Below are 16331 nucleotides of genomic sequence, written 5' to 3'. Positions count from 1 at the left end.
CCTGTGTGGGACAGGGACAGTGTCCCAAGCCAATTTGCTTGTATCCACTCCAATGCTTAGTAAAGTGCCTGGCACAGAGTAAGCGCTTAACAGATACCACAATCACGGACAGCAGGGGAAGATATTTGCAAGGATATTGAATCTGAGATCCCCTTAACGAGGTTTGCTTTATGGTGCCTCTATCTGGTTAAAAATAACATACAACTGGGCACTAACAGAGCTTTCTATTAGCCACTACCGGCATCATACAGATAAATGCATTCTTTGTGTAATTTCACTTCAAAAAAGAACTTCCAGGATGATGATGATGATATTTGTTGAGCGCTTTACTGTGTCACTTTGTAGAATTAAGGCACTCATCTTTAAACCCATTTAGTGACACAATCTCCCAAGTGCTTAGTACAGTGCTCCGCAGGCAGTAAGCGCTCAATAAATAACTACTGACTGAATGATCAGACACTATATAGAGTAAGCTTACTGTTCAAGACGGATCATCATCATCATCATGATGACATTTATTAAGCTCTTACTATGTGCAAAGCACTGTTCTAAGCGCCGGGGAGGTTACAAGGCGATAGGTTGTCCCACAGGGGGCTCGCAGTCTTAACCCCCATTTTACAGACGAGGGAACTGAGGCACAGAGAAGTGAAGTGACTTGCCCAAAGGCACACGGCTGACAACTGGCGGAGCCGGGATTTGAACCCATGACCTCCGACTCCAAAGTCCGTGCTCTTTTCCACTGAGCCACGCTGCTGACGTTAACCCAGGCAGAACTACAGAAGGCCACGTCAACAACTGAAACTCAACTGTGTATTCTCTCCCAGAGCTTACTACAGTGTTCTGCACACAAGGAGTGCTTAATAAATACAACTGCTACTATTACTAACTGAACAGCGACTAAATCCCTAACTGAATACAGTTTTTATATTGTGCCCCAGCAAAGGGGTTAAATGCAGAGGAAACAAATGCTGTTATCGGTAGAAATTGGTTCTCTCTCTCTTCTAACTAGTCGGGGGACCTACGTTTCAAGGAGGAAATGACATCTCAAAAGTTGTATGAATGAAGGAAGTGGGTTTGATGGGAAGAGGGTATCTTATGCCAGAGGGAAACTTCGGAAAGCGGAGTGGGATGAGAAAACAATGAAGGAACTAGTCAAGAGGCGGGAGAGCTGGCTCCAACAAGGAAAGCGACACGGTCTGGAACCCCCTAAAATAGAGTATTAGATGCCAGTCCTGACCTGCAATGCAATTTAAACTCCAATAGAGTGCTGAAGAGATCAAAGGCATGGTAAAAATGAAGGATGGAGAAGACTATGGCAGCTATCCCCTAAAAATCAATCGTATTTATTGAGCACTTGTATGCAGAGCACTGCACAGCATTTGGGAGAATATGATACAGTTGGTAGATATGTTCCCCCCACGGTGGGCTTGCAGTCTAGAGGGGGAGGTAGCCATTAACATAAATAAATATAGGAAGTGTAGTGTGTTGGGTGAGGAGGTTTCAAAAAATCTACATAAAAGATGACAATCATCTGTTAAAAGTGTAGTGAAGAAACGATTGACTCAGATTTGGGAAAAATGCAATGTCCACTACTTCAGATGAGGAAGCAGGGCCGGGGGGTGGTGGGGGGATTGGGATGGGAGGATGGACACACGGGACTGGGAATAATTTCAACTGGGGATGAGACCTCTACACTGCGGTGTTCATAGGCAGAGCAATCGGTAGGTAGATCTGAAAAATAGGAGTGTCTAAGGGGGTTGAGGGAGACAGACTAAAAGTTAAGATAAAAATCTTAAATTGTATTCAATTGCAGAGCCCTTCAGTGCTTGTTGCGCAGCAGAGAATTGTTGAGCTGTACTAACACGGGCTCAAAAAACCCCCCAAAAACAGTTGAACATCGCAGCAAGGGCATTAACTTATTTATATTAATGCCCCCCCGCCCCCAAACTGTGAACTCACTGAGGGCAGGAATATGGTCTTTTTGTTTTTATATTGTACTCTCCCAAGCGCTTGGAACAGTGCTTTGCATACAGTAAGCGCTCAATAAATAGGATCGAGTGAATGACAATGAATAGCAAAGGGCCACTACTTCAGTTCACTTTTTTAATGGTATTTAAGTGCTTACTATAGCTAATCAAGTTAGGCAGTCCATGGCCCACATGGGGCTCACAGTCCATGTTCCCCATTTTACAGACGAAGCATCTGCACAGAGAGTTAAGAGACTTACCCAAGGTCACACATACAACGGAAAAGTGGAGGAACCCAGGTCTGACTCCCAGACTCCTCCTATTTCATCTGTGCAATTCAGAAATGCCACTCTCACTCGAAATTTACCTGAAAAAAACATGTACTCTCTTGGGTCATGGCAACCTGCTTAATTAAAGGATGACTTTCCGTTAGGGAGCAAGTTGCAGCAGTGCCAATACATAAAAAGGACATCTTCCACGGTTTTCGTTTCACACAACTGGAATCTTTTTGCTTTAAAAGAGAAGGAATCCCCCCGCTATTCTCCCTGTCAAAAATGCCCAACTTCAAAATGAAATGAAAACAAATCCACTAGTTAAAGCCTGAGGTAGTGTTGTAAAAACTGCTCCAGGGGTTCCTCCTTTGCTCACAAATCTTTTAACACCTTCAACGGGAGCTAATGAAGAGAGAGGATGTGGTCTCCCCCCGTCACTGGCTTCTTGACTGGGGGGGTTCCAGCAGTGTGAAGCGCTCTGGGGAGCCTGGAGTGCCCACAAAGTCCCGCCTGTGCAGTAGGGAATCCACAGTCAGGGCCAATGTGTGTGGCATAAAGGAGCCCCACAGAGCCTGCTGAGTTGGGCATCCAACCGGCACCAATGGTGCTCCTACAACCAGGGGTTATATTTAGGACAGACTCTGTCTTTGGCAAATGTGCCTTGATGGGCACTGGGGACAAGTATACAGCTATTCCTTCCTACAGCACATCTCCTCCTATCCAGATGGATGTGTGTTGCTGGAAGAAAGTTCCTTCATTCCCAAACAACTTTCCATCCATCATCAATCGCATTTATTGAGCGCTTACTATGTGCAGAGCACTGTACTAAGTGCTTGGGAAGTACAAATTGGCAACATCTAGAGACAGTCCCTACCCAACAGCGGGCTCACAGTCTAAAAGGGGGAGACAGAGAACAAAACCAAACATACTAACAAAATAAAATAGAATAGATATGTACAAATAAAATAAATAAATAAATAGAGTAATGAATATGTACAAACATATATACATATATGCAGGTATACATGTACCTATACATCCATGGCAGTAAGGCCTAGTGGAAACAGTACGGGCCTGAGTCAGAGGACCTGGGTTCTAATTCCACTGCGCTGCCTGTCTGCTGTATGACCTTGAGCGACTCAACTCCCCTATGCCTCAGTTCTCCTGTTCGCCTTCCTACTTTGATTGTCTACGTGTTTTGTTTTGTTGTCTGTCTCCCCTTTCTAGACTGTGAGCCCGTTGTTGGCTAGGGACCGTCTCTATATAATAATAATAATAATAATAATAATTGGCATTTGTTAAGCGCTTACTATGTGCAAAGCACTGTTCTAAGCGCTGGGGAGGATACAGGGTGATCAGGATGTCCCACGTGGGGCTCACAGTCTTAATCCCCATTTTACAGATGAGGGAACTGTGGCCCAGAGAAGTTAAGTGACTTGCCCAAGATCACACAGCAGACATGTGGCGGAGTCGGAATTCAAACCTATGACCTCTGGCTCCAAAGCCCGGGCTCTTTCCACTGAGCCACGCTGCTTCTCTATATGTTGCCGACTTGTACTTCCCAAGCGCTTAGTACAGTGCTCTGCAACACAGTAAGTGCTCAATATATAAGATTGAATGAATGAAGGAATTGATTAAAAGGGAGGCCTCCGTCCCAGGACCGGGTCCCAGGCAGAAACTGTCCTGCTGCTGTTAGATCATAAAATGTTACTTGGCCAAGTCACAAAACTCTTCCCAGTTTTGACAAGCAGCAAGGGGTCAGTGTCATTGTGATCATATATTTGCTGGCAGTGAGCTGTGTTGGCCTGAAGAAGCACAATGTCATTTCCCTGGGTGACGTTTTTGATCTATGGCCAATTTGGAGTCAGCTAGCCCTTGATTTATTTTAGTCCTGGGCTGATTTATTTCCACGCACGGGTCTGCTAGTCTGCATAGTTGTCTCCTCTACATTTCTAGTTTTCTTTTATTAGAGATAGTTTTCGTCTATGTAACCCTGCTCCTCTCCCACTACACCCCAGCCGGTACCCTTGGCTCCTCGATGGCCAGCCTACTTGCCGAACCTCCATCTAGCATCTCTTGCCGTCGAGCCCTTGCTCACGTCCTCCCACTGGCCTGGAACTCCCTCCGTTTTCACGGCCAACTAACCAAAACTGTCCCCCATCCTCAGAGCCCTACTAAATTTATATCTCCTCCTTCACTAACCTTTCATCCCCCACCCCGTTCCTTCTCCCTTCTCCATCACTTGGGCCTGTACCCCGGCAAACCCTTTGGTACCCCACACCACTTATGAACATATCCTTACATTCTGCTGCTTCTCCTATGTGTACTTTATCTTAACGTCTGCTCCGCCCCCGTAGACTGCGAACCCTTTCAGGGCTGGGATCGCGCCCACCAGCTCTACTGTGCTCTCCAAAGCACTTAATACAGTGCACGGCACACAGTAAATGTTCAATCAATACCAGTGACTGGCTTTTCTTTCAGTCAACAATATTATTTACTGAGTGCCAAGCGTGGGCAGAGAGCATTATTAGGAGAGCTCAACAGAAATAAGAGAGACTTTGAGCCCGCAGTCTCACAGTCTGAACACAATTGTTACAAGCCCAAAGGACCCCACAGAAGGAAAAAGAAACTCCTAAGGAGGGAAATGTATGGCTACTTGCAAAATGGATGCTTCCTAGAGATATTACCAATTGTCTTTTGTACATGCGGTATTTGCTAAATAGGAACTAAGAGCTAATCCCTTTTCCTCCTCCTTCTCCCTTTCCTCTTCCTCCTCTTTATCTCCTTTTCCTCTTTTCCCTCTTCCTCCTTCCCCTCCCTCCACCTCCCCTTCTGCTCTTCTCTTTCTCTTCTCCTTCCCTTCCTCATCACGACCTCCTCAGTCTCATCACTGATACTGATTGAATGTCTGCTAAAACTAAAACACTTCACTAAGTGCTCGGAGAGTACAGTAGAAGCAAGAAATACAATCAGTGCCCTTCAGGAGCTTGCCATCTCTGTCTGGAGACACAGGCACAGGTTCTTATAGCTATAATTCTATTTATTCTGACAGTTCTGACACCTCTCTACATGTCTTGTCTTGTTGTCTGTCTCCTCTTTCTAGACTGAGCCCATTGTTGGGTAGGGACCGTCTCTATATGTTGCCGACTTGTACTTCCCAAGCGCTTAGTACAGTGCTCTGCACACAGTAAGCGCTCAATAAATACGATTGAATGAATATGGTCCCTACCATCCAGAGGTTTACAATCGAATAATGGGGAGAGAGTGAGACATAAATGATACTATCAATCTAAATGGTGATGCTCTGCACACAGTAAGTGCTCAATAAATAAAGTTGATGATGGGGATTCAATGAATACCACTGATGATGGGGATACGGGCATATATGCAAAACTGCCAAGGCGGCTGTCAGGCTGATGGAGCTTGGGGCTGGCGGAGTTAATCAGGTAAGAATTCCTGGAGGAGGTGGGCTGGGGAAAACGGTGGCCTGGGGGATTTGAAGGCAGAAGAGTTCCACGCTAAGATGGGGAGAGTAACGGGTCGAGAAGCAAGAGAGTCTTGAGCGAGGTATAAGAAGGACTCAGCTGAAAGAGTTCAGTTGGGACAGCGTCAGACTGAAGATCTGGTGCTCCCGGGTTTCAGCAGAGGGTTTTAGAGAAGCATGGTGTAGTGGATAGAGCAGGGGCCTGGGCATCAGAAGGTCACAGGTTCTAATCCCGGCGCCACCACTTGCCTGCTACGTGACCTTGGGCAAGTCACAACTTCACTGTGCCTCAGTTACCTCATCTATGAAAAATGGGGATTAAGAGTGTGAGCCTTCCCAGACTGAGCCCCCTCCTTCCTCTCCCCCCTCTCCATTTCCCCCGCCTTACCTCCTTCCCTTCCTCACAGCACCTGTATATATTATGTTTGTATGTATTTATTACTTTATTTATTTTACTTGTACATATCTATTTTATTTAATTTCGTTAATATGTTTTGTTTTGTTCTCCTTCTACCCCTTCTAGACTGTGAGCCCACTGCTGGGTAGGGACCGTCTCTATATACTGCCAACTTGCACTTCCCAAGCGCTTAGTACAGTGCTCTGCACACAGTACATGCTCAATAAATACGACTGATTGATTGATACCAATGTGGGACGTGGACTGTGTCCAACCAGATTAACTTGCATCTACCCCAGCGCTTAGAACCGTGCTTGGCACATAGTAAAGCACTTAACAAATACCATAATTATTATTATTATTAATAGAAGGTGTACATGGAAGCAGCGAAGAGGACGAGCTGGGGTGTAGTAGGTGAAAAGTCTTGATTCTAATGGAAACGGGGTTTGTGCTTAATATTGAGCAGAATAAGTGGCCACTGGAGGTTTTTGAGGAGCAGAGAGATATGTGTCAATCAACATTTGAAGAAGATCGTCTAGGTTGCTGTTGTGTGTCATATAGCCCCAAAGTGTTTGGCCTCTCAGTGGCTCAGTGGAAAGAGCCCGGGCTTGGGAGTCAGAAGTCATGAGTTCTAATTCAGGCTCTGCCACTTGTCTGCTCTGCGACCTTGGGCAAGTCACTTCATTTCTCTGGGCCTCAGTTCCCTCATCTGTAAAATGGGGCTTAAGACTGTGAGCCTCAAGTGGGACAAACTGATTACCTTGTATCTACCCCAGTGCTTAGAACAGTGTTTTGCAATCAATCAATCAATCAATCGTATTTATTGAGCGCTTACTATGTGCAGAGCACTGTACTAAGCGCTTGGGAAGTACAAATTGGCAACACAGTCACTGAGGCACATAGTAAGCGCCTAACAAATACCATCATTATTATTATTATCCTCTGCTTTCCTCTAGGGGACCTGGCCTGGGGTCTGCTGCTTTCTGACAGAAGGGATTCAGCTGCTTAGCTGGGTATAAGATTTAGGGGAAACCTCTTAATTTGCCCACTTGTTTTTCTTCTCTTGGGCCAGTGGCTAGTGTTGATTCGTCTCACAATCCTATCAGGATCCAGTGCCTTTTCCTTCTTCCCCCCTAAAACCTCCTAACAAATGCCATTATTATTATTAACACACCAGATTTTACACTTCTTCCCTTTAGAAAAGCCCCTCCAGGCTCTGCCCTTTCAAAGATTTACAAAACCCGATCCCCGTTCCCCAGGGGTATCTCTCCGGTCTGAGGGCTGCCATGTGGTCTAAACAGCTGCCTAAACCAGAAACACTGATTGAGGACAAATGTCTTAAAAGCCAAGAGATGAACAAAAACTACAAGTAAAGCTTCTGAGGGCTAAAGAGATAAAAAAAAAGGTATACTAAAGGATTTGGGGCTTCAGCAACTGTGAGTCTCTCCAGGAGAGGGAGATTTTCTTTTTTTTTTTTTCCAGAGTACACAGGTTGAAACCTGGTGAGAAAGCGTGAGAGTGCAAGACAAAGGGAAGGAGAGAGAAAGCAACAGAGAAAGTGAGAGCAAGAGAGAGCGAGCAAGCAAGATTAGGGAAAAACTAGCATGCCCTCCAAACCACTGGAGGGCCTCCGAATCTTTTCTTTTTCCTGGAGACGCGAACCATTTCTTTCCCTCTCCTAAGGAAAATCTGCAAACCTAGGATGAGGACTGTAAATTACTTTGAAAGTGATTTCCAGAAGCTACAAGTGATATGGATAGCCAAACGAATTACACTTCCATTTCGGTTTCTTTACGCGGGCCCGCAAGTCTGGCAGCCCGGCAGCCAAGTGATCACCGACCGGCCTTCCCGTGGGTAGGAGAGATAGGATGGCATTTTCCAGGACTGGCTGGCTCACGCCAACCAACGACAATACCGGCCTTCCCGTGGGTAGGAGAGATAGGATGGCATTTTTCAGGACTGGCTGGCTTATGCCAACCAACGACAATACCGGCCTTCCCGTGGGTAGGAAAGATAGGATGGCATTTTCCAGGACCGGCTGGCTCATGCCAACCAACGCCAATACACCTCACAGACAGATGCTACTTATTATTGTACTTCTATAGTGGCAAGGAAGAAGCCACTTCGTGGACCTGTTCAGTTTTCACAGAAACACCTTGGGGTGTAGTGGACCAGCACAACCCAATAGGAGTCTTTCACTTGTTTAACATTTTTCCTTGAGCTGGGAAGATCCTCAGTTCCCTTTGCTCTTAGATTTGAATAATAATGATAGCATTTATTAAGCGCTTACTATGTGCAAAGCACTGTTCTAAGCGCTGAAGTTAGAACTTCATTTGAAGTTCCTCGAGGGGAAAAAACCCGTGCCTCTTATATAACCTCCAAGTGCCCAACTTAGCAATTTGCCTACAGTTGATTTATACAGTGCATTTATAAATTGAAATGGAAATTAAGGAAGAGTGATCTGATTTGTATACTCCACAAGTCAATGATTGGATTATCTGTGATTCTGGGTTTATCCATGCCAAACTTTTCACGACAATATATTAGGCTCCTGCAATGTTCAAAGCACGACAGAATCACTTGTATTTACCCCGGCGTTTAGAACGGTGCCAGGCACATAGTAAATGCTTCAACACCGTTAAACATTTAAGCTCAAATTTGGGCTGAATATGTGAGAGAAGACTGCAGAATATATTATCCACCACCAAATAATGTTTTAAAAAATTCACACTATCTTATAGCAATTTCACTTGATAGAAAAGCACGTTCTGATTCTTTTACAATAAAGCTCCCTCTTGTTTAATGTAATATTAAATAACTACATACTTACTCTCAACAGGAACCGCTCCAAATTTAACATTCAGAAAGTAATTTTTCCTGTTCACAAAACAGGTCACCTTACCGTTTTTCATTTCCATAAGACTTCTGTGCAACTTTTGCATGGAGGATTAGTACTGTTTGATCACCCCGCTCTTTTAGATAATTTCTCATTGCTTCCCTAAAATCAAACAAAAAGATTGTTACAGAGAAGAAGTTTCAGATACGATTGTTGCCTTTAAGACAGGCAAATAACGTGCCTCAACACTGAGAGACGCAATTTTAATTAATTGAGCGTGGCAAATGCTGAACTTTCAAAATATTTCCAACATCGTATAGTTCCCTAAGCATCCCGTTGGCACTGTCAAAGAGAGTCCTGGGAAGGATATACCCAATGCTGGCATTGTGCAAAGTCTTTTGGCCTGGCAGACAATACTAAAATTATTATGTTTACGGAGAATAGCAGCAGGAGAAAGTGCCTCAAACTGTAGTCCATCCACATTAAAGAAGCATGGCATTTACTCTATTTATTTATTTATTTATTTTATTTGTACATTTCTATTCTATTTATTTTATTTTGTTAGTATGTTTGGTTTTGTTCTCTGTCTCCCCCTTTTAGACTGTGAGCCCACTGTTGGGTAGGGACTGTCTCTATATGTTGCCAATTTGTACTTCCCAAGCACTTAGTACAGTGCTCTGCACATAGTAAGTGCTCAATAAATACGATTGATGATGATGATGATGGCAGAGCATTCTGCCTGGGGCACCATGGAGAAGGGCATTTAGTTCAAGGAAGAGAAGCAGTGGAGCTTAGTAGATAGTGCACAAATTTGGGAGTCAGAGGACCTGGGTTCTAATCTCAGCTATCCCACTTGTCTGCTGTGTGACCTTAGGCTACTAACTTCACTTCTCCATGCCTCAGTTACCTCATCAGTAAAATGGGGATTAAAACTGTGAGCCTCATGTGGGGCTTGGCCTGTGTCCAGCCTGATTCTCTTATATCTACCCCAGCTCCTAGTGAGCCTGGCACACGGTAAGTGCTTAAAAAACACCATAAGAAATAAGGAAATACATGCAATTTTCTTTTCTTTAGGAACATTTAAAGGGGGCATTTATTATGCACTATGTGCTACGGGCTGGGGTAGACCAAGGTCATGAGATCAGAGGTAGTACCTCGTTCCCCTCACCGTACCTTGTTCTCGCCTGTCCCGCCATCGACCCCCGGCCCACATCATCCCCCGGGCCTGGAATGCCCTCCCTCTGCCCATCCGCCAAGCTAGCTCTCTTCCTCCCTTCAAGGCCCTGCTGAGAGCTCACCTCCTCCAGGAGGCCTTCCCAGACTGAGCCCCTTCCTTCCTCTCCCCCTCGTCCCCCTCTCCATCCGCCGCATCTTACCTCCTTCCCTTCCCCACAGCACCTGTATATATGTATATATGTTTGTACATATTTATTACTCTATTTATTTATTTTACTTGTACATATCTATTCTATTTATTTTATTTTGTTAGTATGTTTGGTTTTTTTTTTCTCTGTCTCCCCCTTTTAGACTGTGAGCCCAATGTTGGGTAGGGACTGTCTCTATATGTTGCCAATTTGTACTTCCCAAGTGCTTAGTACAGTGCTCTGCACATAGTAAGCGCTCAATAAATATGATTGATTGATTGATTGATTGATTTGGGGCTCATAATTTATCTTACTCCCATTTTACAGATGAAGAACTTGCAACCCAGAGAGATTAAGTGACCTGCCCAAGATCACAAAGTCCCACATTCTCTCCACTAGGACACACTGGGGCAGAGCGGTCGCGCTGGATACAATTCTCTCCTGATCTTAAAAACCAGCAGCATCAATGGGGCGGTAAAGGTCGTGATGGGTATGTATGTATGTATGTATGTATGTATGTATGTTAGGTATCTACCTATCCATCCCCCAAGGATCGGGGAACACAAAGAAAGCAGTGAGATTCAGGCTTAGGGTCAAAGGGCCCATATACTTTGCTCCTCTAACACCAACCTACTCACTGTACCTCAATCTCATCTCTCTTGCCACCGACCGCCTGCCCACATCCTCTCTCTGGTCTTCAACTCCCTCCCCCTTCATATACCAATCGTATAGATTGACCACCACTCTGCCCATTCGTGGCTCAGTGGAAAGAGCACGGGCCTTGGAGTCAGAGGTTGTGGGTTCAAATCACAGCTCTGCCACTTGTCGGCTGTGCAACTTTGGGCAAGTCACTTAACTTCTCTGGGCCTCAGTTCCCTCATCTGTAAAATGGGGATGAAGACTGTGAGTCCCACGTGGTACAACCTGATTACCTTGTATCTACCCCAGCGCTTAGAACAGTTCTTTGCACATAGTAAGCGCTTAACAAATACCAACATTATTATTATTATTATTTCCAAAGCCTTATTAAAAGCCCAACTCCTCCAAGAGGCCTTCCCCATCTAAGTCCGTATTTCCCCTACTCCCTTTCCTTCCTGGGTCACCTCTGCACTTGGAGCTATGCCCTTGAAGAACTTGATATTTATCTCACCCTTGGCTCCACAGCACTTATTACAAATCCTTAATTTATTTTAACGTCCACCTCCCCCATCTACTGTAAGTTCCTTGTGGGCAAGGAACATGTCTACCGATTTTGTTGTATTATACTCTCCCAACAGGGTAAGTGCACAGCTATTATCATCATTATGGTATTTCTTACGCGCTTACTATGTGCCAAGCACCGTTCTATCAATCAATCAATCAATCGTATTTACTGAACGCTTACTGTGTGCAGAACACTGTACTAAGCGCTTGGGAAGTACAAGTTGGCAACATCTAGAGACGGTCCCTACCCAAACAGTGGGCTCACAGTCTAGAAGGGGGAGACGGACAACAAGACCAAACATATTAGAACAAAACCAAACATATTGCAGTGTCCTCTCCCAAGCGCTTAGAACACTGCTCTGCGCACATTAAGTACTCAATACATTAAGTACTCAATACTTAAGTACATTAAGTACACAGTTCTAAGCACTGGGGTAGATACAAGTTAGGTCAAATACAATCTCTGTTCCACTTTGGGCTTACAGTCTATGTAAAAGGGAAAACAGGCATTGAATCCCCATTTTACACATGAGGAAACTGAGGCAGAGGGAAGTTAAGTAATTTGCCCAAGATCACACAGCAGACAAATGGCCGAGCTATAAATATGACTGACTGAATGGGACGGCAGACCCTGCCACTGGCCATGAGCACACAAAAACAAGCCTTCTGCTGTTCCACCCAGCCCGGTTAAAGGCAGCAGGGTGGAAAGGCAGGTGGGAAAAGGGAGGCTAGTTGAGGAAAACCATGGAGCTTGGGGAGAGTTCAGAAGCCTGCTCTCGCCACAGTCCTGAAACAGAGGAAAAGGTCTCTGAAGGAGGCCATTTCACTCAGAATACAACAGCTTCCACGCCTAGCTGAGAAGCAACGTAGACTAATGGAAAGAGCACTGGCTTGGGAATCGGAGTACCTGGATTCAAATCCGGACCCTGCTACTTGTTTGCTGTGTGACCTCAGGCCAGTCACAACTTATTTGGGTCTCAGTTACCTCATTTGTAAAATGAGAATTAAGCCTGGACTGTGTCCAACCTGATTACTTTGTATCTACCCTAGCGCTTAGTACAGTGCCTGGCACATGTTAAGTGTTTAACACCACTACAAAAAAAAAAATATCTAGTGGAGAGAAAACCAGACATCAAAGCAAACTGTCATTCATTCATTCACTCAATCGTATCTATTGAGCGCTTACTGTGTGCAGAGCACTGTACTAAGCGCTTGGGAAGTACAAGCTGACAACACATAGAGACGGTCCCTACCCAACAGCGGGCTCACAGTCATGAAGGGCCACTCATGACATGGTTTGCAACATCATCTTGCTGGGGATGCCAAGGGGAGAGAAGGAAGGAGAGAAGGACAGAGGGTGCAGAGCTTCGTACCAGGGCCCCAGATTCAGAAATTGTTCCAATTCTAGCACTGGCTTGCTCCTCTACCAGGCTTAAGGCTATTTTCCTTGGTGCTGAAAGGTCTTGAGGAGAGAGACTAAAAATCCATCCACTCACTCGAAGGAGGAAAACGTGAACAGAAGGATCTGCCTGTTGGGGAGGCAGGGGGAAGAGGACAAAGGAAACAGAGTCCGGAATCACCTGGACTCGGGTATCTTGTCCCTACTTGCGGCCTTGATGTTCCAGAACTAAATCCTCCAGACATTTGGGAGTCGCTAGCACGGTGATTATCCAGCTTTATGCAGCTAACTCAGCTTGGAAGAACACCTGGTGTTGCTAGGAAGTCTACCGTGAAGTTTACTTAACACCTTTGTGAGCCACAAAAAAGGGCTTTGGTGATCCTCTACGAAGGAGGCCTCTCAAAAAGGTTTGCCTTCTTTTTTTCTCTACAGGGCTATGAAAATAGATATTCTTCCTCAAAGACAAGCTCCGTGCCCCCAAGTAATCTCAGTGGAATCCTCAAAACCGAATCGTTTTGAAAGGCAAAATCGCAAAACCATGAGAGGTTACTTTAAAAAGAAACTCAACCCCAAATTACGTACATGTACAAGCAAATTGCACCCCGAGCAGATGGCACCAGAAAATCCTGCTTGAATGGATTCTGGTAATATCTTGTCAGTTAGACTAGAAAGACTAAACACAACAGCCCCTCCGAAGGACAAAGATCATGATCCGAACGCTAAATTATAAAGGAGCTTAAAACGGCTAAGAACCCTAACTGCAAAGACAATCCTATTCCACCCACCTAATGATCGACTATATATCACAAAAGCATGGATTTTTTCTGGGGGGGGTGCCACAGAGTGGAGCCACCAGGTATGTAGGAGAAGGAGTCTCCCACACGACAATCACTTTTCAGCTGAATCCCCAAACCAGGGAGAAAAAACCAACCCCCCCCCCCCCGGCCCCCCCGATAACCCTGCCCAGAATTTTTGAAACCACGGTAGGTTTGCTGGCAGTTCTCCCTCCAAATCAGGAGAGACCAGAGTGAGAGGAGAATCACTAGGTGGTCTTCGGTAAGAGGCTTGCATGGGCTTAGGACAGCCCACCTCGGGGTGGGTCAAGCCAGATGAAAGCCAACCCCAACCCACCCTTCCAGACACATCTTGGTTCCACGGCGATGATGGGAAGTGCATCTATATCCTTGTCCCAGTAGCTCTCCTACAATTCAGCCAACACACTTGGCTCCTCTAACAACAACCTACTCGCTGTACCTCGACCTTGCCTATTCTGCCGCCAACCCCTTGCCCACATCCTACCTCAGGAGAGGAACACCCTACCTCCTCATATCTGACACACCATCTCCCTCCCCACCTTCAAAGCCCTCCTAAAATCACACCTCCTCCAAGAGGTCTTCATCAATTTAGCCCTCATTTCCCCTAGTACAGTGCTCTGCACACAGTGAGCGCTCAATAAATACGACTGATTGATGGACTGATTGATTCTCCTGTCTGCATCACTTATGCACTTGGATCTGTACCCTTTATGCACTCAATATTCACACTCTCAGTCAATTATTGATTGAGCACTTACTGCATGCAGGGCACTGTACTAAGTGATTGGGAGGGTACGACACAACAATAAAAACATATTCCTGGCCCACAACCAGCTTACCACATCACTTATGTACATGGATAGTCTTTCAAGAGTGATAACAGAAGCCTCGAATACTTGAGGAGAACTACGTATGTACTGAAGAGGGTTCCAGAAAACATTAATTGAAAAAATTGACAAATTAGCGATAGAGGAAAATCTGATTTTTTTTAAATTCTGCAAACTAATTGGCTTTTCTCCAAGTGCTAATTATTATGATTTTGTTTTGACATGTGGCTAGTTCCCCAAGGAAAGAGAATATCAGATTTGAGACGTACCAGATTTCAAAGGTGATTAGAGTGTCTGTCCTCCAAGGACTGGAGTTTATTTTTCTTACCAGCTTTAACTTTCTATGGCCAGAAGCTGTCCAGAGAGACTGACACGATCCAAGAACCATAAGGAACAGCAACATCCCTGGCCCCATTGATCATCATCAATCGTATTTATTGAGCGCTTACTGTGTGCAGAGCACTGTACTAAGCGCTTGGGAAGTACAAGCTGATGTCCCAGCCAGGTTTTAGAAGGTGGGTAGAAGTGGACCAGAGGCCCATTTTGCTCCCTTCTTCATCTCTGGAACACTTAAGATTTCCAGTGACACCATTATTACCATCTTTGAGAGGGCAGACAAAAATGGATGAATGAGGAACAAGTATGGCCTAGGAAGTTTCTGATCAGATTACTAACAGCAGCTCCTGGGCTCCTGGTGGCTTCCAATTAATTGTTCAACAATGGTATTTATTGAGCGCATAGCGTGTACTAAACCCTTGGGAGAAGACAATACAACAGAGCTGGTAGACATGTTACCTGCCCACAACAAGCTCTTATACTAAAGGAGGAGATGGATATTCCTATACCTAAATTACAGATCTGTTTGTAAGTGCTGAGGGTGGGATGAATACCAAGTGCTTAAAGGGTACAGGTGACGTAGAAGGGAGAGGGAGTCGAAGAAAAGAGGGTTAAACTGGGAGAGGTCTCTTGGAGATGTGACCTTAACAAGGCTTTAAAGGTGGGGAGAGTGGGGGTCTGGCAAATATAGAGGGGAAGGGAGTATGTGGAAAATGGGTCGACAGTAAGATAGGTGAGACGGAGCCATAGTGAGCAAGCTGGTGCTAGAGGGGCAAAGTGTGTAAGATGGACCGTCGGTGAGGTGAGTATCCCAATAAACTACTGGGGCAGAATGGGATTGGGAAAGCACAATCTTGGCAACATAGCAGATAGAGGAGACCTGGTCAGAATAATATTAAGCCTTCTACCTCATGTACCTCACACTCCCTCAACTGTTTCCAATGCCTAGGAAGGGAGCCATTTGACTGCTGAATTCTTTTTATTTGGGCCACAGTGGAAAGACAAAACACTGCCATTTAAAAGTCACTGCATTTTGATTCGGCTGGCCATGCTGGAGTTGACGGAACTCTTTAGCTTTATACTCCACCACGACAGGAGAGGAACAGATTACAAACTTGGTCCAATTCCCTCCAATTAATTTTACCCAGTCATACTAGAGAGACAGCAAGGTATTTGGAAGCCAGTGTTGAGTCAAGCCTTGACTTCCAGTCTTCTGGCCAGCTGTTTCAGACAAACAGGCTACAAATGGCATCAAAAATCCCTGAGGCAGCCATTTGGGAACTGCTCCCATTGACAACGGTGGAAGAAATTATTCAAGAAATTATGGACCACTTTGCAGAGTCAGCAGAATGCCAAGGCCTGACAAAGAGCCTAAAGACGACAAATAATTTCAAATTGCCTTTCCTCCACAGAGATATAAGTGTAGGACCG

At 45.1% G+C, this 16331-nt stretch overlaps 1 protein-coding gene across 1 annotated transcript in view; it reads right to left on the bottom strand.

The window, feature by feature from the left end:
- RBPJ (recombination signal binding protein for immunoglobulin kappa J region) overlaps positions 1-16331 on the bottom strand; it is a 128311-nt gene that overhangs the window by 21053 nt on the left and 90927 nt on the right. The window contains exon 4 of the mRNA XM_038752490.1: positions 9023-9118. Within this exon, the coding sequence (XP_038608418.1) occupies positions 9023-9118 (96 nt within the window). The remainder of the gene's footprint in view (positions 1-9022; positions 9119-16331) is intronic.

The sequence above is a fragment of the Tachyglossus aculeatus genome, chromosome 10, assembly GCF_015852505.1.
Source record: "Tachyglossus aculeatus isolate mTacAcu1 chromosome 10, mTacAcu1.pri, whole genome shotgun sequence".
In the NCBI taxonomy this organism is placed as follows: Eukaryota; Metazoa; Chordata; class Mammalia; order Monotremata; family Tachyglossidae; genus Tachyglossus; species Tachyglossus aculeatus.
This window is presented reverse-complemented; position numbering and strand designations above follow the sequence as displayed.